The sequence below is a fragment of the Olea europaea genome, chromosome 5 (assembly GCF_002742605.1).
Source record: "Olea europaea var. sylvestris chromosome 5, O_europaea_v1, whole genome shotgun sequence".
Lineage (NCBI taxonomy): Eukaryota > Viridiplantae > Streptophyta > Magnoliopsida > Lamiales > Oleaceae > Olea > Olea europaea.
The window spans coordinates 13,189,937-13,213,823 of record NC_036241.1 but is presented as its reverse complement, the minus strand read 5'-3'; the positions used below and the strand labels follow the sequence as shown (position 1 = coordinate 13,213,823).

At 37.6% G+C, this 23,887-nt stretch overlaps 2 protein-coding genes across 6 annotated transcripts; one reads left to right on the top strand and one right to left on the bottom strand.

Moving 5' to 3' along the window:
* Positions 1-2,193: 2,193 nt before the first annotated feature.
* Positions 2,194-15,873, top strand: LOC111394714 (CD2 antigen cytoplasmic tail-binding protein 2-like). 3 transcript variants are annotated; one of them, XM_023020661.1, is made up of 11 exons: positions 2,194-2,425; positions 2,970-3,183; positions 4,243-4,368; positions 4,434-4,586; positions 12,095-12,224; positions 12,315-12,356; positions 12,967-13,245; positions 13,325-13,367; positions 13,772-13,849; positions 15,116-15,209; positions 15,301-15,873. In XM_023020661.1, the coding sequence occupies exons 1-10, from the start codon at positions 2,352-2,354 to the stop codon at positions 15,180-15,182; spliced, it is 1,206 nt and encodes a 401-aa protein (XP_022876429.1). In that variant the 5' UTR covers positions 2,194-2,351; the 3' UTR covers positions 15,183-15,209; positions 15,301-15,873. The 3 variants fall into 3 exon arrangements, with proteins under 3 accessions (XP_022876429.1, XP_022876430.1, XP_022876428.1); XM_023020662.1 differs by lacking the exon at positions 13,772-13,849; XM_023020660.1 differs by lacking the exon at positions 15,301-15,873 and having other exon boundaries at positions 13,325-13,366; positions 13,771-13,849; positions 15,116-15,294.
* A 1,573-nt stretch (positions 15,874-17,446) lies between these two features.
* LOC111394713 (serine/arginine-rich splicing factor SC35-like) lies at positions 17,447-23,116 on the bottom strand. Of its 3 annotated transcripts, none has more exons than XR_002702698.1 (11): positions 22,948-23,116; positions 22,616-22,694; positions 22,107-22,186; positions 20,907-20,973; positions 20,321-20,392; positions 19,147-19,347; positions 18,868-19,058; positions 18,660-18,781; positions 18,228-18,372; positions 17,944-18,146; positions 17,447-17,835 (listed from the first exon to the last, which is right to left on the bottom strand). XR_002702698.1 is itself a non-coding variant. In XM_023020659.1 (8 exons), the coding sequence occupies exons 1-7, from the start codon at positions 23,021-23,023 to the stop codon at positions 18,902-18,904; spliced, it is 732 nt and encodes a 243-aa protein (XP_022876427.1). In that variant the 5' UTR covers positions 23,024-23,116; the 3' UTR covers positions 18,518-18,781; positions 18,868-18,901. The 3 variants fall into 3 exon arrangements, 1 of the variants encoding a protein (XP_022876427.1); XR_002702699.1 differs by having other exon boundaries at positions 17,944-18,078; XM_023020659.1 differs by lacking the exons at positions 17,447-17,835; positions 17,944-18,146; positions 18,228-18,372 and having other exon boundaries at positions 18,518-18,781.
* Between the last annotated feature and the right edge of the window lie 771 nt (positions 23,117-23,887).

Genomic DNA, 23,887 nt, shown 5'->3' with positions numbered 1-23,887 from the left:
TATATATATATATATATATATATATATATATATATAGAATGTGTAGTTAAAAATAAGTGTGGAAGAGAGTGATTTTCAATGAATCAAAATCAAATAGGGTTGAAACTTGACTTTCACTTTTTTAGTTACCATACCTAAAATTTGTCTTTAAAAAAGTATAAACTGATAGGACGTGCATGCAATGGACAAAAATTCTACATGAAATAATTTCAAATATTAATTTGATATAGAACTTGCATTTGGGAGACGGAATTTGAAATGTAAGGATTTTGTTCTTCAAAATCTAATTGATAAACATGAAAATGATCAAAACATGATTGATTTTAGGTTTTAACATGAACAAATTTACGTCGAATGATATACTAATAAAACTTAACATTTTCACATTATTCCATGTGAAAACATGCCATGTTTCGTAAATTCTCCAACAATTTGAGTGAAGCTACTAACGATGCAAGAAATGTAAATTTTCGTATTAATATTAGGAAAAATTGTAGTCGGAGTCCAAATCAATCTTTCAAATTATAGCAGATTTATATCCAAATTTTTTATTTTTGTAGTTGGGGTCCAAAACCTTTTATACTGTAGATTCAATTCATCCATTTGAACATCAGTTGACCAAAATTCAACGATTTATTTTATTTTATTTTTATTTAATTATTTTATATGGGTTAATTTGGTCAGATAGTTGAATTTTGTTCAATTAATGGTATGGATTCTGTCCACTTGTCCTTCAGTTCCACTTAAGATGAAAGGTTTGGGATCCAACTGTAAAAATAAAAAAATTGGGCATAGTCTGCAACAATTTAAAAAGTTTGGGACCCTAATTGCAATTCTTCCTTAATATTATTTTAAAAAAAAATTAGAGAGTGTTTGGTTAGGATTAAAATTAAATTTTTAATAGATTGTGATATAAATTTTTGAAATGTATGGTTGAAAAGTTGTGGGACTCATAAAAAATGTAGTTAATGTTAATTGTTTGACTTTGACTTAAATTAAAATTAAATTTTAGCCCTTGTTTGAGCCCCATTTTTGGAGATGGAATAAAATTTTGAATAGTGTATTGATGAGAAATATATAGTTAAAAATAAGGAAAAGTTTTGTATTTGCATGTAATGTTATTTTATTGAAAAATACGTGGTTGAAATGATGTCAAAATATTATTGAAAAATATATTTTTTCACAAAGAATGGGACTCAACCAAAGGCTTAATTCAAACGGAACAGAGTCTTAAGTTCGGTAGCTGGGCACGCCCATATATTTCAGTTCCTGAATAGATTTGTACATTCTCTAATCAATATAAACTTGTCCTTTTTGACTCAAATATAAATTCATATTTGAATAATTGGTATAATTTTTGAAAAGAAAATGGAAATTAATTGCCCCAATAGTCACCTAAGTTTGTAAAAATTTCAAATTCATCCTTAAAGTAATGTTTTTAGCTCACTAGTCATTACTGTTACTAGTGATTCGCAATTAGTCACACCATCACAACAACTAAACATCAGAATCTAATACTACAATGGACTAATTGCCGTGAATCCCTTCCCACAATTTCTTGACCCTATTGACCACTTGGATAAAGGGCCTGTTTGGTAAGGTGTTCGACAAATCAAAAGTTACTTTCGAGATTACGAAGTAGTTTTTAACTTATTTGGATGATATTTTGAGAGTCCTTTGTCTGACTAGAGAAATTTTTAGGGAAATTTGATGTAAGATAACTTTTTCACAAAATTCTTCTACAGAGAGTAGAAGCAAAATGACATGCTAATTTTATTTTAATAAACCAATTGACAAATTGTGAAACTGTTGGTAGAAAAATTCCTTGTGTACAGAACTTGATCAGATAAGTCACAAACGCAAGGGCTCTATCTGAATAAAAAATGGTTAAAAAGTAACCCACCCACTCCCATGTAGGTATGGCAACAGGTTGGGGCGCTTCCACTCGTCCCCTCTCGCACAAAACGAGACAACTTTTTGCCTCGTTTAAATTTTATTTTTATTTGTTTTATATTTTCAAAATTTCGAGTTATGTTATTATTAGATAATAAAATACAAATTCAGAATGAGTTTCCAACGAATGAATTGTCTAGAAATAAAATTATTTTTAATACTTTTTTATTTTTTTCTTCACGGGACGGGTTCGGGTCTGGCCATCCTTGCCCCGCCCCGCCTTGCCAATCCGTTCGGGACGGATTTTTTTGCGCCAGTCGGTGGGGTCGGGGCGGGACGGAAGGTGTCGATAGGCTTCCACCTCAACCTCCGCCTCCTATTGCCACCAGCCTTACCAAAAGTCATCAATTTCGAATAATAACAAAGAAAAAACGCAGAGAGAAAAATCAAATCAGAAAATGGAAGGAGGGCCATCTCAAAGCAACCTGAAGCGCTCCTTTGTTGAAGACGCCGAATCAAACAAACCCCCTCCGTAACTCCCTCTCTCTCTCTCTCCTCTCTCTCTCTCTCTCTCTCTCTCTCTCATATATATACACACACGCACGCACTCGTCTATTCGGCATTTATATACTAATTTGAACCCTGTTTTCGACTATTTGGTTTGGTGAGTAATATTGCTTCTTAAAACATTGTTGGGGTCTGTACATACACATTTATATGTGTATTTAATTATGTATTCTGTCGTGCCATTTTAAAATAAAACAAATACATTCAGTATCAAAAAGAATTTGAGATATAAAATTGTCAAGGAATACATAGAGCTTGATACGCATATCTTTTTTACTTATAAACTTTGTTGAAATGATTATGTTCATTTCTCGAAGGTGAGTATTGTAGCAAGTCAAGATATGAATACAGTAGGTACTTAGAAAAATTGATGAAGGTATATATTAGCAAAGTTAAGTGTTGGATAATGGATATTTATATTGTTCTTGTTTAGAGTTTTTGATGTAGCATTTTCACCTGTGTTCTGATTTTGGCTCTCGTGGTTTCTATATCTTCAATTATAAATTCAGTGAAAAGAGGGTGAGGTTTCCAAAAGGGAAGAAGGTGAAGTTGGGAGACTATGTATTTGAGGATTCACACAGTAAAGATGTTCCTAATTGGAGTGATTCCCGTCTTGCTGCCAAAGAGCGTACAGTGCGGCGGAATAAGATTGCAGAGGAACTTCTTGGTGATGAAAACAGAGATTTCCTCCCCGATATAACAAAGGCCGAAGTCTATTACAAGGTATAGATAATAGTTCTTTCTTTTATCAAAAATTTTTAGGGCAGCTTATGGATGTCCTGTATTATATTATCTTTCTGAATAATAGTTGCCCAAAAAGACCCATACAGATGTCTATTTCATTCTTTATTTCTAAATAAAAATAAAGGGAGACGTTTGAGCAAAGAATTATTCTAGTTGTACAATCGGGGTTGATAACCCCGGTTGACAATGTACTCACAGGAGGGGGGGAGGGGGACCCTTGATTTTTTTATTTAGCGTGGGTGTGTGGCTGTCAACCCCGGTTGTGCATGTAGCATAATTGATGAACAAGATTGAAAAATGATTTTATTTGATGCATTTTTTGAAAAAGAGAAGTTGCGCCATTCCCAGTAAAAAAATATCAAAGGTTTGCAATATCCATAGGATGCTGTCTCTCCCAAGTTTTTGGTTGAGGGTTGATCCTTTTTTCCCCCTATGAGCTGTGAATTTATAGTTTATTCCTGATCCCACCAACGTGTGATGGTTGCTTTTATTTTACCTGGACCAGTAATTTCACGAAAGAAGAAAGAAGAAAACTTCCGCTTGAATAAATATGGCAGTATTTTGGAGCAGTTCCTAGAACTACTTGTTAAAATATCCCAGTAAAGCTTTTAAACTATTTGTTCATTTATTAAATGGTTTTTGTGTACTGAACAGTAACTAATAGGCCTGCCTGGGTTGTTGTATCTCAATTAGAAAAACACATTGTGATTGAATTGTTTTGTTGTAGACATTTTTTTTTTATAACCTCTGTAGTGACCATCAGAATGTGTTTCAGCTGCGTGATTAGTGAGTTACATGTAGCTCAGATTATTGTATTCTCTGTTTTGTGTGATTTTGGACATCTCTTGGTTGCTGATTAAGTTTGTGCTGGTTTTTATTTGTCTTGCTTTTTGGAATTTGTGAGGGTGGGCTGGGGTGGGGAGGCATGAGGGGAAGCCGTATCCAAATATTAACACTTTCCACTTTTACTATGTTTATATTTTTCTTACTAGATTGATCCTAGAAGAACACAGAATGATAGGGGTGTCACTTTTTCAGGACTCTGAAACACTGGTTGAGGAAGGAGTCCAGATAGATCCTTTTAATCTGGATAAAGAAAGAGAAGAAGGATACTTTGATGCCAATGGAAATTATGTTGAATACGTGAATGAGAATGAGATCAAGGTAGTGAATTTAAATGAAAGTACAATAATTTAGCAAGTCCAAGATTCTTATGCGAAGTTTTGCAGGATGCATGGCTTGATAGTGTTGATGTCTATGAAAAGTATAATGCAAAAAGTTCTATTCCAACTAGTAACGATGAAGAATCTCGTGACCTTACCTCGGAAGAACTTGCAAAAATAAAGAGGCGGATTGCTAATGTTCTTGAGCCTGGAGAAACGGTAATCTTTCAATACAACTATTGCTGCTCATCGTGCATGTCATTCCTTTTCTTTTGGATGTCGGTAGCAGATTCTTGGTTGTCCTTGGATTGTTAATTTTATTTTCCTTCTTTGCTTGACTGCTTCATCAGTTTTCCTTCAGCATAAAACAGTTCTATTTAGTAACTTGCTTAGAATTAATGCAGTGTTCAAAAGGGATTGTTCAGTTTTTCAATTAAATGCCATGCACATTGATGTAGAATGAATGATTCAATAGCTATAATAAGAAGAGATGGGGGAAGGGGAGAGAAAAGAAGAACAGAGGCGGGGAAGAGGAGAGGAAAACGGCTGCAAGCCAACTATATGATTCAATCAATTCATCAACTGAAAAATAACAATGTAAAATGAGTTTAAATACTGGAAAATGCTGCAAACCTAGGGTCAAGCCCAATACACAAGTCCATAAAATTAAATTAACCTAAATCCAACTAAAATAATTAAACTGCTAAAATAATTAAAACTGGATTGGGATGTCCTCATCAATTCTCTCGGGGTGGGACAGGAAACTCGACCCTGTCGAGTGGCTATATCACCATAGGCATCTGTCAATCTCCCAACCATATGCTGAGTGGCTGGGCAAGCTTCTTCCGGCGTCTGTAGAAATGCGTCAGTGGTGGTCTGAACCTGGTGTCCTCGCCAACTCTTCTTGGGTGGACGGGAGGCGATCTGGGCCTGGAGTGTCACCCTGGAGATCCATGCACAGTCACAATCTCGTTGACCAACCCAACGAACAAGGAAGCGCTGAACCTCTCCATCATTAGTGAACACAGTTTCTTCTCTAAAATAGCATCAATTTTTTCTGTGTGCTGTGAGAGGTGGTAGTGGGTTAGAAGGGGTCAAAAAATCAGGGTTAAGGTTCACAATAGGAGATGACAGAGGATCATCTAAGGGAATGAAATGACCTTTATAAGCTACAAGGTCCTCAACATTGAAAGTAGAGTGGTAACCAAGGTGTGGTGGAATGTCAACAATATATGCATTTGGACCAATCTGCTTTAAAATTTTAAAAGGACCAGCACTACGAGCTTGCAATTTAGAGGCAGGTCCATGTAGACGCCGCTGTGGCCTAATGCGAACCATAACGTAATCCCCAATGTTAAACTCAATATGTCGTTTGTGTAAATCAGCTTGGAGTTTATATTTTGCATTACTAGCTTCAAGTTGTTTATTGATCTCAATATGCAAGTCACGAAAATGTTGTGCAAATGCTTCGGCTGATACTGACACTTTAGCCTGTGGGGACATAGGGATGAGATCTAACGGTTTCCTTTGTACCCATGAACGGCTTCAAATGGACTCATACCTAGTGAATGATTTATAGAGCTATTGTACGCAATTTGAGCTACAGGAATGATCAAATCCCAATTTCGAAGGTTTTCTTGGACCAAACAACGTAATAGGTTACCAAGACTTCGATTAACTACTTCAGTTTGACCGTCAGTCTGAGGATGGTAGGCCGTAGAAAATTTCAATTTGGTACCCATCTTGTGCCACAAAGTTCTCAAAAAATGGCTAGTGAAACGAACGTCCCTATCAGACACGATGGTTTTGGGAAGCCCATAGAATTTGACAATTTCATTAAAGAATAACTGGGCAACCTTGAACGCATCCGACGTCTTGCTACAGGGGATAAAATGAGCCATCTTTGAGAAGCGATCGACAACCACAAAAATGGAGTCATGCTTCTTAGGGGTGCGTGGAAGTCCTAACACAAAATTCATACTAACATCGTGCCAAGGACAATTAGGGACAGGGAGAGGGGTGTATAGACCTGTGTTCTGTTTCTTCTGCTTACTCAATTGACAAGTGTTACAAGTACTAACAATCTTAGCCACATCTTTCTTCAAGCTAGGCCAATAGAATTGACGTTCAACTTCCTCTATGGTCTTATCACGTCCAAAATGACCGGCTAACCCTCCCGCATGAATTTCCCACACGATGAAATCTCACACTGAAGTTCGAGGGATGCATAATTTATTGGCTCTAAAGAGGTAACCCTCCTCAAGTCGGAAGCCATCTGTGGCGCTTGATTGTCCTCTTTGTAAATCGAGGAAGATATCTTTAAAATCGGGACACGCCTCATAATCCTCCTTAAGTCTTTCAAAACCGATGACCTTGACACTCATGATTGACAAAAGGGAGACACGACGACTTAACGCATCAGCTGCTTGGTTCTCTACACCCTTTTTGTGTTTTAAAACAAATGAATAGGCCTGTAAATATTCGACCCAATGACCACGCCTAGAACTTAATCTTTTCTAGGAGTTGAGGTAACGGAGGACCTCGTGATCTGAATAAAGGACAAATTCCTGGGGTAACAAATAGTGGCGCCAATAGCGCAAAGCTTGGACCACTGCATTCAGTTCCTTATCATAAGTGGAGTACCGCTGTTTGGCCTCATTTAACTTCTCACTGAAATAGGCAACAGGGTGACGATCCTGACTTAAGACTCCGCCTATACCTATCCCGGAGGCGTCACATTCAACTTCAAAGACTTTGGAAAAATCGGGAAGACGCATGACAGGGGCTCCGTCATTCGCTTCTTGACTAACTTAAAGGCCTTAGCCGCCTCTCGTGTCCAATGAAACTCCCCTTTCTTCATGCACTCCGTAATAGGCGCCATAAAAGTGCTAAACCCCTTAATAAAGCGACGGTAGAATGTAGCTAAGCCGTGAAAGCTTCTGACGTCATGGATAACTTTAGGCTCAGGCCAGTCAATAATCGCCTGAACCTTAGCAGGGTCAGGGGATACCCCTGTCGAAAAGACAATGAATCCCAGAAAAACGACTATGTCGATGAAGAAAGAGCACTTCTTGACATTCGCATATAGATTAGTTGCACGAAGGGTAGAGAAAACTTGCGTGAGGTGGTCAAGGTGTTGCTCCTTAGTCTTACTATAGATGAGGATATCATCAAAGTAGACAACAAGAAACTTGCCCATGAAAGGTCGGAGAGTTTGTGTCATTACTCGCATAAAGGTACTTGGCGCATTGCTCAGCCCAAAAGGCATGACTAGCCATTCATAAAGACCATCTTTCGTCTTAAACGCAGTCTTCCACTCATCACCTGGGCGAATTCGAATTTGATGGTATCCACTCTTCAGATCAATCTTTGAAAAGATTGTGGCACCAACCATCATATCTAACATATCGTCAAGTCTAGGAATTGGAAAACGATACTTCACCGTGGTCCTATTGATCGCGCGACTATCCACACACATTCGCCAAGAGCCATCCTTTTTGGGCGTCAATAGGGCGGGGACCGCACACGGGCTTAAACTCTCACGAATGAATCCCTTGTGAAGGAGATCACCCACTTGCCTTTGAAGTTCAACGTGCTCGGTAAGATTCATCCTATAATGAGGCAAATTTGGGAGGGATGCCCCTGGAACGAAGTCTATGGCATGTTGAATATCCCTCGGTGGAGGTAGATGATCAGGGAGGTCCTCTGGAAAGACGTCTCGAAACTCTTGGAGGACCGATAGGACTTCAATAGGGCTCTCTATTGCGGAGTGTGATGGGACCTCCATGACCACCAAAGCGAAGACAACTGAGTCACCAACAAGTGTACGCTCAAACTCCGTAGGACTAATGATATGCAATCCTTTTCGTTCCACACTTTTCAACAGGCTTCGGAGGCAGTAGGTTAAGGTGAATCTTCTTTCCATTAAACACAAAGGAGTAGGAATTGGATCGACCGTAGATGGTGACATCTAGGTCAAATAACCAAGGTCGTCCTAAGATGATGTGCCCGACGTCCATTGAAATGACGTCACACCATATATGGTCCTTATACTCGAGAAACTGGATAGGGACTAAACAACGCTCCTTGACAGCTATGGAGGAGGTATCAACCCAAGAGACGTTGTATGGCTGAGGGTGAGGAACGGACTTCAACCCTAGACGGAATACAATAGCCATCGAAACCGCATTAATGCAGCTGCCACTATCTACTATAACTTTACAGCCCTTATTATTAATCTTGATGTAAGTGTGGAAGATGGCATGACGGCGCCAATCATCGGCATCCCTCGGCTGGGTAAGAGTACAACGGACGACACCGACCCTAAGTGTATGTGGGATAAGGGGACTAGCCTGGATACAACCCAAGAAGGTATCTTCACTATCCTCCAAGTCATCAAACTCTTCTAACTTAGGCTCATACACCTGATCCTCTAGTGGCTCGTCAACTATACCTTCACGCTCTTCCAAAACTAGGGCTCGGCTAGGACATTTAGAAGCAATGTGACCAAAACCCTTACAGTTGAAGCATTACAAACGAGAGGACGTTCTTGAAACTTCAGAACCTCTACCTTTACTATCCGATGTAGGGGTAGGAGTAGAAGGAGGAGGTCCTAGAATAGACTTAGGGGATAGAGCGGATGCAGAAGAGGTTGCGGTGCGGGAGTCACTACGACTTCTGTACAGTGTCCTAGTCACTAACTCGTAATCCCGAACGAAAGAGTAGGCGTGGTCAAGAGTGGTGACGCCTCTAAGAACAAGCTCACGTCTAAGATCATCCCGTAGGTCTTGCCTAAACCTACTCAAAGTCATGACTTCGTCCTCAACGACCTGACATCTCATTCGAAACTCGTCAAACTGAGCAACATATTGGGTCACAGGTCGACTGCCTTGTGTAAGTGCATTCCATTGATCCAGCAAGTTGCCTTCGTAAGATTGAGGTAAATATTTTTTTTTAAGGCGACGCTTCATTTCATCCCAATTCCCAACAGGGGGAGCATGGCGCCTCTCTAGGAGGTCCTCAACACTTTCCCAAAACAGTTGAGCTGTGCCAGTCAATTTCAAATTGGCAAATTGTACCCTTCGATCTTCAGGGACCCCATACCAGGCAAAGAAGCGATCCATATCCCTAACCCATTGATTGAATACACTAGGATCTAGACAACCATCAAATGTAGGGGCATCTAACTTAATATTTTGAAAGAGGCGCTCCTCGTGGCGAGGGGGCGACAGTGTACCATGACGGTGATATTCCCGCTCGCGCCCACGAGCTTGATTTCCTTCCCTACGATCATGTCTAGCATGGTGTCGACCACCTTGTGGACGACGATGAGGTCTATTAATGGAAGCGTTAGAATTTTCAGCTTCAGTTGAGCATTGGGTTGGGTCAAGAGTGTTTACCCTAGCCGTTAGGGCTCTATTCTCCTCGCGTGGAGCGGCTAACTTAGTTTGGACAGCCGTTAATTGATTTTGTAATTGTGCCAACTGTCGGGTGATAGCTTCAATGTGGGAAGGGTCCATGGCAACGGTACTAGAGCTAGAGGCAGTAACGCGACCACTATGCAATTGCATACACGGTAACACAAGCTAGGTGAAGTGTCTACTGAGATCAACAACCAACGAGTGCTAGCAGGGAAAATAGTGATTGAAATTTATCCATTGTTATTATTATTATTATTATTTTATTGTAAGGATTACGTACGGTCCGATCGCAAGCTCATACTACTAATGCCAATAAAATAAAAAAAACAAAGGTACAAATGCTAGGTCTAGTCACGTGGGGTGAACAATGGGGTCGGCTCGTGAATTTCAATCCAATAGATTTAAGGCTAAATTATCCAAATATTAGCAACACAAAGAGTTAAATGATGCAATTCTAAAATACAGTAACAGTGTCACTAAAAATAGATAGAAGTAGAGGCTCCCTGAGTTCAGTTGGCCTGAGTCGTCCTAGCGTCGAATGTCTCCACGTTCTGAACTGGTAAGCGCTGAGATGCCAAAATAGAAAATTCCATGTTCGTCGAGGAAATAATGTATCTATAAAAGAATATCAGGAAATTCTCAAAATTTAAATTTTTTTTTTTTGACTTTTTTTTTTTTTTTAATAAAACAAAATCAAAACAACAAAAAATATCAGGAAATTCTCAAAATTTAAATTTTTTTTTTTTGACTTTTTTTTTTTTTTGAATAATACAAAATCAGAACAACAAAATAATAAATGAGCCCATTTCACAAATTTGGGCCTAAATCACACTCAAAATCTCAATCAAGCCCAAACCAAGTAATAACTAATCAATCAGCCCGATTGAAATTAAGCCCAAACCCAATTGATAACTAATAACCCAACCCACTTAATTAATAACCCAATTAACCCAAACCCAATTGATAACTAATAACCCAACCCACTTAATTAATAACCCAGCCCAAACCCATAATTCATGACAACCCACTGAAGGCTGCAGAGGTCGGCGACTGGAACTGGCCGACGAGGAACGCCTCAACGAAGTGGGGCACTGGTGAGAGAGATGATTCCGTTTCTGGTTTTGGATGAAGGTAATATGTTGGTCGCCTGCGGGTGTGGGTGTCGCGTTACAGTGGTATTATTTTCGACAGTTGGGCTTGGACGGCTATTACTGGAGCGGGAACTGCCGTCGCAAGGTTAATGAACTATTCTGGAATTAAACTTTTCTGGAACTGCCGTCGCAACGTTGGTTTATATGGGAATTAAATTTTTTCTGGTTTTGTGATTCGTGGGTTAATGAAGATGATTGTGAGAATTTTCACCATTTGGAGTCATGGTCGGCGGCGGCTTGGTCTTTTGTTTGGCTGTAATTCCGGTAAGTTGGTTGTATGTAGAAGATGTCGGAGGGAGGGACTGGGTTCTGCAGCAAACTGGGATTCTATTTCTGTTTTTGTTTTTTTTTGTTTTGTCTGCAGCAACGGATTCTGTATTGGTGCTGCGTGAATTGTTGTCCAGGGTTTGCTCTGATACCAATTTGATGTAGAATGAATGATTCAATAGCTATAATAAGAAAAGATGGGGGAAGGGGAGAGAAGAAGAAGAACAGAGGCGGGGAAGAGGAGAGGAAAAGAGCTGCAAGCCAATTTTATAATTCAATCAATTCATCAACTGAAAAATAACAATGTAAAATGAGTTTAAATACTGAAAAATGCTGCAAACCTAGGGCCAAGTCCAATACACAAGTCCATAAAATTAAATTAATCTAAATCCAACTAAAATAATTAGACTGCTAAAATAATTAAAACTGGACTGGGATGTCCTCATCACACATCAATGATAAGATAAATTATCATGGCTTACCTTTTGAGATCATATTATTTTGTATGCGTTACAGTTGTCTTTTGCAACCTAGTCCCTTAATTTAGCTGTGCAATAACGTAAAGATGGGGACTTCAATTCATACCAATATGGTGGTTGATCCAAGATATGTAGGTTGGTAGAACAATGTTCACATCAAGTACGGTGGGTGGTGACATAATAATCAGAATTCTGCCCCCCACCCGAGAGGGGACAAGCTACTTTCTTATTGAAAAAGTTCACCTGTCACACAGAAGGGGTAATTAACTGTTCGTAGTACAATCACTAATGCTGAGATTGCTTCTCTGATCTGGAGCTGCTACATTTTCTCCTAAGCCATGTTGCAATCGAATTTTACATTTTTGTGAACTTTTTTTTAGTGTTCTCTCAGAAGTTGAATTTTTTTTCAGGTTTTGCAAGCTTTGAGGAGATTGAAAGGAACCTCAGGTAGCAAGAAGCAGAAGATGTCTGCAGAAACTAAATTGCTGTTTGATAAGCTAACTGAAGATGCTATGAAACTGATGGAGAGTGGGGATTACAGTTGAGTATCTCCTTCAATATTTTAAGAGAATCTATCGGAAACATGGATCCTGATCTGTAACAGTAATCCTTTTTTGATATTTGTTTCAGATGTGTATGATGAAAGACAAGAAAGTTTTCAGCGTGAAGCAGGTCTGTCCTACAGCTGATTTTCCATCCTCTTTTCTTCAATAGGTTCCCCTTCGTGTTAATCTTTCAATATGGTTCTCGTCCTTTTCATTTTTTCTTTCATTCTCGCCATCTTCAGAATTTACATCATTACTACCCTTATAAAGGGTTTGGTTGTATAGATTTTATATTTTGGAGCTTATTTCTTTCAGTCCCATCTTGAGAAATGAGAGGGACAAACTTTTGATGTCAAATAGTCAAAATCACCTTTTTTAATTCTGTCTACATCTGAATTTGGATGGAATCCTTTCCCTTGAAGATATTTCAAGATGATGGGAACTTACCTAAATGGGAAGTTGTTTTATACATTATTCTTGATTACCTTTACCTATCAGAAAAATTTCAGAACCGATTGGGCACTTTCATAGGTAAAAGTGGAAAGATGTCAAAGAGTCTTCTCCCATTCTGTAAATTTGATACAAGTCAAACAAGATATTTAGATTGAGAAGGGGCCCAAACAATTTAAGATCTTTTGAATTTAGACCCTTCTATTTAGCTTTCCAAATCTATCTTGTGCTCCAACTGGTACATATAAGTTTGGTGTCTCGTTATTGTTTATTTTATTGATCTTCAGAGGGTTATGAGAAGTTAGCTCAGGCAACGATGCAGAGTACCTCCATGAGTTCAGGACAGGAGAACTCATATGATGAAGATGCCATTCCAAATGGGACAGACGTGATTAGACCCTCTTCTATACCATCCAACATCGACAGGGATTCTTCAAAACTTGGAATTTCTACCAGCGCAAATGATGGTGATGATGCTTTTGACATATTCTCGGAAGATGATGTAAATATTTCTGTGAATTTAGCCTCCGATGGGAGTGGATCTGTTCCTGTTCAGCCTTCTGAAGGTGAGCAAAGACTAGTATTCTAAGCTTTGAATTGGAAATTTAGCAACATTACATAACTTGCAACGTTTTTTTACTCCAGGTGGAGATCTGCAGAATGATTATGTACATGATGAGTCTTCTGGGTACACATCTTCATCTTTTAACCATTGTGCAAGGCACACAATCACTTTATTCCAGTTATATTGCTTTCAGAATAGGTAGAATTCAAGTCACTTCTTTAACTGTTTCTACGAGCGTTCTTCTGTAGCAATATGTCCCTTTCTTTGTCAATCTTTAGAAGACACAGCCCATTTAACTAAAGTATTGCATGTTTGTCACTAGATAATATATGCTTATTATTGCATATATTTCTTAACAATTGCCATTACTGCCACTAAAGCAGTTTAGATACGTCCATTTTGATCCATCTGTAAGAAAGATTACAAGGCACTTATATCAATCTCTATCTTATTTACTATTATTTGATTTTATTGTCACGTAGCATTGTTCTCGATAATCTGATATCCTCTCTCAATTTATATGTTCGATACTACTACAGCAGCAGTTTGGGTTACTACTATGACCCTTCTTCGGGGCTATATTGCTCTGCAGCATCAGGACAATGGTAACAATAAATTGCCAAAAATTTGTCTTTATTCATATGATGCGTTTAACTGTTTTAGAGGGGTCTTATGTTTAAAAAGTTGTGGGTTTATTACTACATATTTTATTTTAATGTTATCTAAGTGAATTAAAAATGAGGAAAAACATACTTCTGAAGTTCTTATGCAATGAAGTGAAATTAGCTGTTTGTGTGAGTAAGGTGATCTCTTTAGGAAAGTGCTTATCTGTTCTTGACATCCTTTGCCATATTGTCGGTGTCTACTATTTGTTCATCTTGATTTTCATGGTTTACTGTGCAAGCCTATAAAGAATAAGCATTGTATATCAAAGACTTCACTCTCCTGAAGCATGAAACAGTTGTGCATCTTTTACGCACCATGTTGTAATTGTGTTTTCTTTTCTTGTGTCTGTCTCTTTCTGTCTGGTCTTTTTAAGAAAGAGTAGGCAGTGTCCTTTTTATTGATACATCTGATTTTTGTAAATGCCTCAAAAGTTTGCTTGTATGGGAAAAAGGTCAAAATAGTTGTAGGAATAAGAAGCTGTGGATATGTGAACATTGGCATGATTCTTCGACACCATCAGAAGCTCACCTGTTACGTTTCTCCACAAATTCCATGCTGAATACAGGGGGGATGGCTTTCTTGTCTTCTCAATCTGTTCCTTTTAGGTAATAGTATCACAGAAGCACATTCATTGAGTGCCAGCTCCCTGTTCACTCAAGAGGATGAGTTTGTTTGGATTTTTTTGTCAAGTTTTGCTCTTAGAGCAACTGCTGTCAAAGTTCTCCCTAGTTCAATCCACGCTGCATAAATGCCTGAAATGTGTTTTTAACCTTGTAATGCAGAGTCGAGCTATAACTGTGAATCTCTGCAATCTATCCATGGTTTATTTGAATGGTGATTGGCAAGAGGAATTGATAGAAAATGAAAAAAATGATCCCTCATCCAGGTACATTCTTTTAGTATTTTGCTTGGATCTCTAGTGGCACGACTTGGAAGTGCAAGTCTTGGAGCCTGAAATTCACCCGCAACGAGTTTGTTATTAGAATTCAGGGAGAACATAAAGCCATTGTCGTCTTTGGGGTTGAGAGAGATCTTAATGGCAATTGCCCAGTTACATGAATGCTGCGATTAGCTTTTATGTGTCAACTTGTGTATTTATTTTTCTTTCATCCATACCCTGTGGAACACTTTCGTGGCAAATTAAAATGATATTTTCTGGGAGTGTAGTCTATTTCTGATGGCATATATATGATATTTGTGTGTAGGTACTCTTATAATGAAGTGTCGGGGGGTTATGAGGAGGTCCAACAAACTGCATCCAGCGTGAGCTGAGGAAATATAGAGTTTCCTCGTTTAAAGGTAATGCATGATGCAAACGAAAAAACCTGGAATTCTAATTTGCAGGCACGTTGCTTCGTATGAATTTCCTATTTCTTTCATTCCCCTTCAGGTGTTGATTCATTTATGTATGTTTGGATTGGAACCGATGGGGATTGGCAGTATCATTGAAACTCAGTAATAAACTAAAGCTGGCCGAAATTGTTTACAGTCTTGCCCACACGACTAAACGGAAAATAAAATAGCAGAATTAGAATAATGCTGTTCAAACAGGGATTCCCAAGTGTGTCATTTATTTATTTATCATTATTACAAACTGTCAAAAATGATGTTGCGCAATGTGTCTCCCTCATTTTAAACCTTCTCATTGAGTTTGATTGTGTCGCATGATTGACATGATTATGCAAGAGATGTAGAAACCTTGTACTACAAAGGTCACGACGATATGGATCGAAATAGTAACTGCCCCTGATTGTTGTTTCTTTGCGTTTAAATTACTACTGCATGCTGATGTGATGTAATCGAGTGACAGAGACACTTCACAATCCAAATGTTATTGTTTCATTAGTTGCTTGATTCTGGAAGTTGCCATGTGAACCTGTTCTATATCTTTAGCGGGACAGCCAATTAGTCTAAAGACTTTTTGAAATTGAAAGATAGAATAGATGATCTTTTATGATTTGAATAGATTACTTTATCACTGTAGTGTCCTGAACGACTGGACTATCTGATGAGCAGTAGTAGAATTCTTCCCTTGTAAATATAAGATATGAATTGTGCTTGGTGTACACTCACGTGGGCCCCACTCCATGTGAGGAGGTATGAACACTTCTATGCACACATTTTACATACATCTAGACTTACCCATAAAATATAGCAATATGTTTAATGTAATAGGAATAAATTCTCTCATCTCTCCACATCCAATCCCTATTGTTTGCTTTTGGCTACGGAAGAATCATTTTTTCTTAGTCTCCTATCATATCATATAAAATGGCCGAAAATCTAAAAATGCATATCTAATCAAATTCAACCTTTCTTGATAGCTTGGAAACAATATTATCTGATTTCACGGAAAACGCCTAATTTAACCAATTTGGACTAAGCTAACCAGGTTCAGTAAGCGACGTGGTCACCCTCCCATTGAGCAAATGGACCAAATGTCGAATTCCCTAATATAAGGAATTTCCTTTCCAGCTCGATACACTTATTCTATTCCCTGGCAGTTCTGCTTCATCTCAAAAAAAAATTTCATACCAGCTGCTGGCCAAATCCGAGGGGACTCCTGGAGCTGCAGCTTGGATTACCAGACTTAAAAGAGCAGCCACTGCAGCAAGGCAAGATACCAATTTGTCTGATTTTCGGTGCTCCCTTGCCTCACAGCAGCGGGTTCTGTCTTTTAATAGTGCACTAGACATGGAAAATTCAACCTGGGGGCGCTTTCAGGAGTCGAGTTCCATGAACATGAATAAAAGACCACACTGCCTACTCCCCTCAAATAAGCCACTCTAGTGTCACTCCTTGTGATACCCGCTACCGTATTGCATAAGTGATTGGCTTAGATTAAATTTCTAAAAATTTGCCCAGCAACATGATAAAAGAATTAGCTTAGAAGCAGCACGATGATACTATTATACAATTGGCTTTAATGAATCACCTAACTCATCCTCACTGCCTATATGCTGTAAAAAATGTACGTTCTCTTCAATTTTCATACGAGGCATGCTTAGTCAAGAAAAAGTTGGGTGGCCAAGAAAGCAACCCGGGGGGGGGGGGGGGGGGGGGGTGCTGTACAAAAGGACCGGTTGCCAGTCCAACGGTCCAGTTTCCATAAGACCGGTTGCCAGTCCAACGGTCCAGTTTCCATAACTTTGAGCAGCAATACAAACTTAATGAACCAACCAGCAAAGCACTTTATGATAGAAGGTGCCAGTAGTATTATAATGCGATTGTCTTCCCTAACAGCTAGCAATGATAAAGTCAACATCTCTGACAGAAATCACCATAAAAAAAGTGAAAATTAAACCCTGATATCAGGAAGTCTCCTGCCATGACACCATTATACAAACTCAAATCTATTCAGCTCACTGCCATTTTGTCATTGATGACTTATTCAACGTGTTATAATCAGAATTCTATGCTCCATTTAAAAGCAAATCCTATCTTACATAGCTAAAGAACGTAGAATCTACGAGACTACCCCCACAGAAAGATCAACCAATCAGTCAAAGGACTAGTGACAGTATCAAAACATACAATTCAGGAAGTCAGTCTCGACTCGAGCAGATGGCTAGATCAATATTCATGGTTTCCATTTTTATAATTCCATAAATGTAAAAAGAACACACATCTCTAAAAGCACAAGTTTTAGTACCAACGCACCTATTTGAAAAGTTACTCATGCCTAAAGCAACATTTCCCTTTTTATAATTCCTTATTGTAGAAAGAACACAGCTCTTTAAGTATTAGTACCAAACTACCAATACGCCTATTTGAAAAGTCAAGTTGCTGCAAATCACAGGTCCTCATCACACAACCAGATAATCCAGCAACAGGGTGCATCTACAGCCAATGAAGTAGATTCAATCACACCTCAAAGCTACATCTAAAATCATCAGATCCTTTCTGCTGCAGCACGGGCAATACACTAATATATAATCACAAAACAACACATATCAACAACTAAACACACTACTGTTATAAACCACAAACATGTATAAATCAATCCCCAAACAAATAGACACTGATTCATTACCCAATTATGTCCTCATCGCTGAATGTTTCAAGTGAAGTTGTCAAGATATAATGTGAGCACTATTAACTGGATATCAGGTCCAGTAGCCCTCAGTATGAGTAGATTCAATTTGTGTCAACCGAGTCCAGCACAGCACTGGTTCCCATTTCAGAGGCAAATAGTGTAAACAACCAAAGTTCACAGATGATAACAAAGTCACAAGGCTATAAAAACAGAGGGAGTCAAAATCAGATTCACTTTATATTATTAAGGGTCATATATTCTTAATTAGAAAGAAGGCTTACCAATGACAATGTCATCCATAGAACACTCACAAACATCCTTGGAATCAGCATCTGCTATTCACAACCAGCATCTAATGATGACAAGCATCAACAACCACATCATCGTCTAGCCATCAACCCCACTCAAATCTTTTCTCGAGCACAACTATAAACCCAGTGGGAGTTTCATAACAAGTTAGTACTTCTATTAACTGACACCTTAAGTGGGGAACAAAGAATCACAGTGAAAAGTGCCGAATGTGGAGATTGAAATATGGGAAAATTGGAACAAAAGAAGTTTGCACAAGCAATCAACCAACCAGAAATGCAAGATTCATACAAATATTAAAGCAAGTCTAAGAATCCATGAGTGATAAACACCAACCACAAGCAATATGATGTATACAATGCATTTAACATAATAATTGTTGAAATCAAAAGATCAAATCCTACCAAGGTCCCTAACGCTCCTTCTAGAACATGCATTAGATTCAAGTTCGAGACATCAGCTAAAGTGCCACAAAAGATATAATCCCCTTCTAGGAGCTGCATATCCAAAATCGTGCAGATCACTCCTACAAATCCATAATACAACAATAAATAGTTACACACACATTTTAAACCAATAGAGTGTAATAACAGATCCAGTTTAGACACTCACATTGTCTGGATTCTGAGGAGAAGAGCTACAAAAATCAATCACTTGGTTCTGGCAAGACATACTTCGATGCCTTGGGACTTGGGGACAGCTCATGATGGCTGCGCCTCTCAGGACTTCCACCCCTAGGAGATGGTGTCCTTCGTGGGGACAGACTCCTATAAGGGCTAGGGCTACGCCGGGGTGGAGAGGCACTGCAATATTTTAACGGAATCCTTTTTATTATAAGGTGTGATATGAGGAACCAAAACTAAAAGAATAGAATCAATACGATGGGAAAACCTTTCAAATGATCTACTACTCCTCCGGGGCTCATCTATGTACCGTCCCCTGCCACGGTATCTATCATGGTCTGGGCTGGCACTATAACTCCTGCTCCGGTACCGATGACCATGTTTCCTCTCACGGTACCTGTCACGCTCATACCTCTCCCGACTTCTGCTCCGGCTTCTCCTGTATTCTCTATGATAATAATCTCGGTGCCTGAAAAATTACAAATCAATAGGTCTCAATAGAATCTAATGGAAAAATAAAATGACCAATGAAAAGCATTTTGATAACTGAATTCCAAATATCAACATAACAATCTTCATGAAATCACATCAAGAAGTGGCAGCAAATGAGCTATTGGGAGACTGCCAAAATTGAGTTATATTTCCTAAAAGTGCGCACTCATTGACTTTTTCCCATTTCACACATCTCATGTTTATCCTAAACTAAGCTCTCACGTAGTGATTCCCCAACGTTTTCTTAGCATCCCCGGGAAACAAAAACTTGGTTACCGACAGCCAGATAGAAATTGTCTTCCTTTCTCCCAATTTCCAGACCTCAAACTGAGTAAAATGATCAGATAACCCAATACCAGATCACTTCATTGAAACTGCATTCCTGGTTTCAAAAACTGTCTCAAATTCTGGTTAAAACTGACTAGCTCTAACAAAACCAAATCAGACCAGGCATTAGTCAATAGCGAAAAGAAAAAGACCATGCATTTGTGTACGAAATTGACACAATAATTGATAAATTTCCCGTCTATCAGAAAAACTTTAAAAGGAAAAGAAAAGATAGACAATCAGAATTTGACCTCTTGTAGAACAAAGAAAGGACACAGTCAAAAATATAAATGGTAATTAAGTAAAGATCAAATTGAACACCACATTTGTACTGCAAATACAAAGTTATAAACAATTAATCCGAAGCTACCGTAATTTTTGTTTGAAAAGTAATATTTAAAAGCACTTTCCATTCCGAAAAGTACTTTTAAAGAAAGTCACAGTGAACTAGTTTCCTCTAAAAGTTCTCTTAACTGCCAAAAACGCTATAACAAAATGAGCCAAACAGGTCCAAAAACAACTTATGGGTCTCAAAAGCTCCATTTGTCTTTTCAAAAGGCATACCAAACGGGCCCTTACACAACTCCAAAATGGACTAGATCAAGTAGATCTTTAAAAATTACCTTCTCCGAGGGCTTCTACTTCTTGATCGTCCACGACTTCTGGGAGCCTTTTCAACGACTCTTCCTTTGTGACTGGAGACGGAAACAAAAATAAAAAAAATATAAACAAACCATCACACTGTACCAAAAATACGGTGGGCACTCGTGTCATTAAGCTCCCGTTTGATCCCCATTACTTGAAAATGAAAATGGGGGAAATAGTATTTTTTAGAAAAATGAGTGGTTGAAAAAGAAGGAAAAGTTTTCGATTTACGTGTAATATTATTTTATGAAAGATTGTGTGGTTGAAAATAGCAGAGAGAAAAATGGAGTGTAATGTAATTGAATTTAATCGTAATCAAACGGGGGCTAAATGAAATGTAAATTATCCCATAATAGTCAAAGGATTAAGACAAAGGTGACAATGAATTTGTGTCCAAAAAAGAAATATCATAAATCAATTTACTGTAAACAACGAGGAACAAATACTCATCAACTGTAATATTAATACAATTCAAGATGCTACTCCACAAAAGTAATCAGGGTAAAGAAAAATGGGAATATAGCTCAAAATTTAACGCAAACAAACTAGATAACTTTCACTCACATCCGTTCTGCATTTGGCCCATACTTTGCAAACTGAACAGCAATTTCTCTGCCATCAACCACTTCCCCTGCAATACGATATTGTTCTCGTCAGTTTTATATCAGATTGCACAGCCAGAATAAAAAACACGAGACATTTTTCATTGTCATTTTGTGCATTCACCAAGATTTCCAATAATTTTCTTCAAAAACGATCATAGTCGTCTGTCTTAGCCACACGCATGCATTCCAACAAACTTTTTATGTAAACAAAATATCAATAAATCCTTGATCCTGTTTTAAATGCTCAAACTTTAATTCGCTTCCTCATAATAAGATGCCAGTGTAGTTGGCTATTTCAATCAAATTAATGTAATGATCTAGATGATGCAACAAAGCCTCCGTTTGGCAAAACATATAAATCGCTAAAAAATTGTCAAACTTCATTTTCAACTACACATACCAAGGGATCTACAATTACTATTCACTTGTCCGCCAATCATTTCAATTTATTCATAAATTAAACCGTTTAAAAATCCTTCCCAAACAGAGGCTAAACAATTGTTCGACTGATTGATAATGTATAGTTACTATAAATATGGAACACGCATCAGATTCAGACCACAATAACCGATATCCAATTATTCTGCAGATTGACTCAGAAACTACCACTAAAGCAAATATGACGGGAAATTTGTTATTTCTGTGAAAAAAGCATTTTTCGATCAGTAATGCGAGATTCCAATATGTTTTCATACATGTGGAAGAAAGCAAATTTAGGTGATGAATGAGTTTAAAGATGATTTTTCATTGCTACGCTAAATTTGCTAACCAGGACAAAACAAGTCCGTCTAAAATGAGTCCTTATGAAACAACGAAAGTTTCTACATCCAGTGCTAGTTGAGTCACATTTCAATTAATTTTCCAAACGTCTTAAGACGAAACCACTGTCTCATTCTACCTTTTGTGTCACTGTTCCTTTTCTAAAGCACCATTGTGATACAACTAAGCTCTAACATTTAGAGACTTGCCATTACTAATAATATGAAAAGGCCTGTTGTTTCCACTAATTTTATAATCTCTTCAGGAGGTCGTAGTGATGCCATTTATGCAGACGTGTAACTAATTGCCAAACATTTAGCATATTCAAAGTTGGCGCCGCTTAATATTGCCTAATTTTTGCTGTGTTTTCTAATGATATGGTCAAAGAAAGAGATCTTACCATCTAGTCTTTCCACAGCCTTTTGAGCTTCATCCTGATACTTATAACGGACAAATGCAAAACCCCGTGATTCACCAGTCCTGCAAAACATAATCAAACAACAAATCCATAGAATATCACAGATAAGTACCCAAAAATAGGATGTTCAGAAACTACATAAAATGGAAAATCAATTAAAATTACAAACATCATTATCCCTTGCAAATATTTATCCATAAAAATGCAGACAAAGAAGAACTAATATCATTATCACCTGCTTATACCTATCGCACAACGTAATGAATAAAAACTCCAAAATCATAATTTCTACCTCATCAAAAATTTCCTAGCACCCAAATGTTTTAAATTATTTCACGATAGTGGGAAGTATTTCCATACAACCATAAGTATCAAAGCTCCGTTTGGATAGAGAGAAAGAAAAGAACCACAACACATCGTGAACAACAACACAGGATCTCAAATAGAAAAATAAAGACAACATTATATTATTCGAAGGGAAAAATAAGTACCTTCGATCTCTGGGAATAAAGATATCGACGACCTTTCCATACTTGTCGAACAGCGGGAAGAGATCATCAGCAGACGTGCCTATCCGAAAAAAAGAAGGGGGGAAAAAACAAAGTATCAAACTAGGGTTTCATGCATTAATCTAAAAGGCAAAAAAAAAAAAAAATCAACAAAGAACGAAGAAAAAAATGCAAATTCAGAAAAAATATTATTAACCAAAATCAAACAAATTATATCAAGCTAGGGTTTCATAAATTCATTAAGAAAGCAACAAAAATAAAGCAATAACGGAGGGGGAAAAAAGCAAAAAAATAACAATAGATTATCAACTCACGGAAAGAGATATTGAGGATGAGAAGAGAGTATGTATCTGATATATCAGGAGGCCCTGATCTCCCGAAGTGAGACATTTTTCACTATCCCTTTTTCTCCAAGAGAACCCTAATCTGCTATAGAGTGAATTTTTTGTGTGGAAAAATTTGAGAAGGAACGTTCTGGAAGAATCAGAGATTCGAGTCCTGTTATGAAATTATTATGATGTCCTCCTTGTTCCATCTAATTACTGTTTAGCTTTAAAAATATTATTAAAAATTAATTATTATTTTCTGTTATATATTTTTTTTTATTTAAATTATTCGGCAATTTATATTTTCTGTTTGAGCCCCATTTTTTCACCCAAAAAATTGATTTTTTGATCGTTATTTTACTATTTCAGCCGTCATATTTGACTTCTTCTCTCACAAGTGGACCCCACTTTTCTCCTAACGGTCAAAAGATCAATTCTCAAAATCACTCCCAAACAAGCACATACATTGCCCTTGTTTGATAATTTTTTATTTTTAGATTTAACATGATCAAGCTTCATTTTTAATCGAACATTTTATTGAATACACTATTCTTATTCATTTTTGAATCACAGATTTCATGTGATACATCAACTTGAATTAAATTATTTTTCTCTCTCCTATTTTTAACCACATAATCTTTAATAAAATAATGTTACACTTAAACCGATTTCTTCCTCTTTCAATCACCCATTCTTCAAAAATTATTATTCCACCATTAAAATTTGAAATAATGAAGGTCAAATAGGGATATAATCTCAAAATATTTATTGAATAAGGGTGAAATAAGCGTAAATAATCTAATTATTATTTAAAAGTATAATTATATAAATATAAGTAATTTAATAATTGCATTACATGAATCAAGAAAAAGGTATTCAAGTTATTTGATAGGAATCCATCCCTCTATATCATTGAAGTAAACAAAGT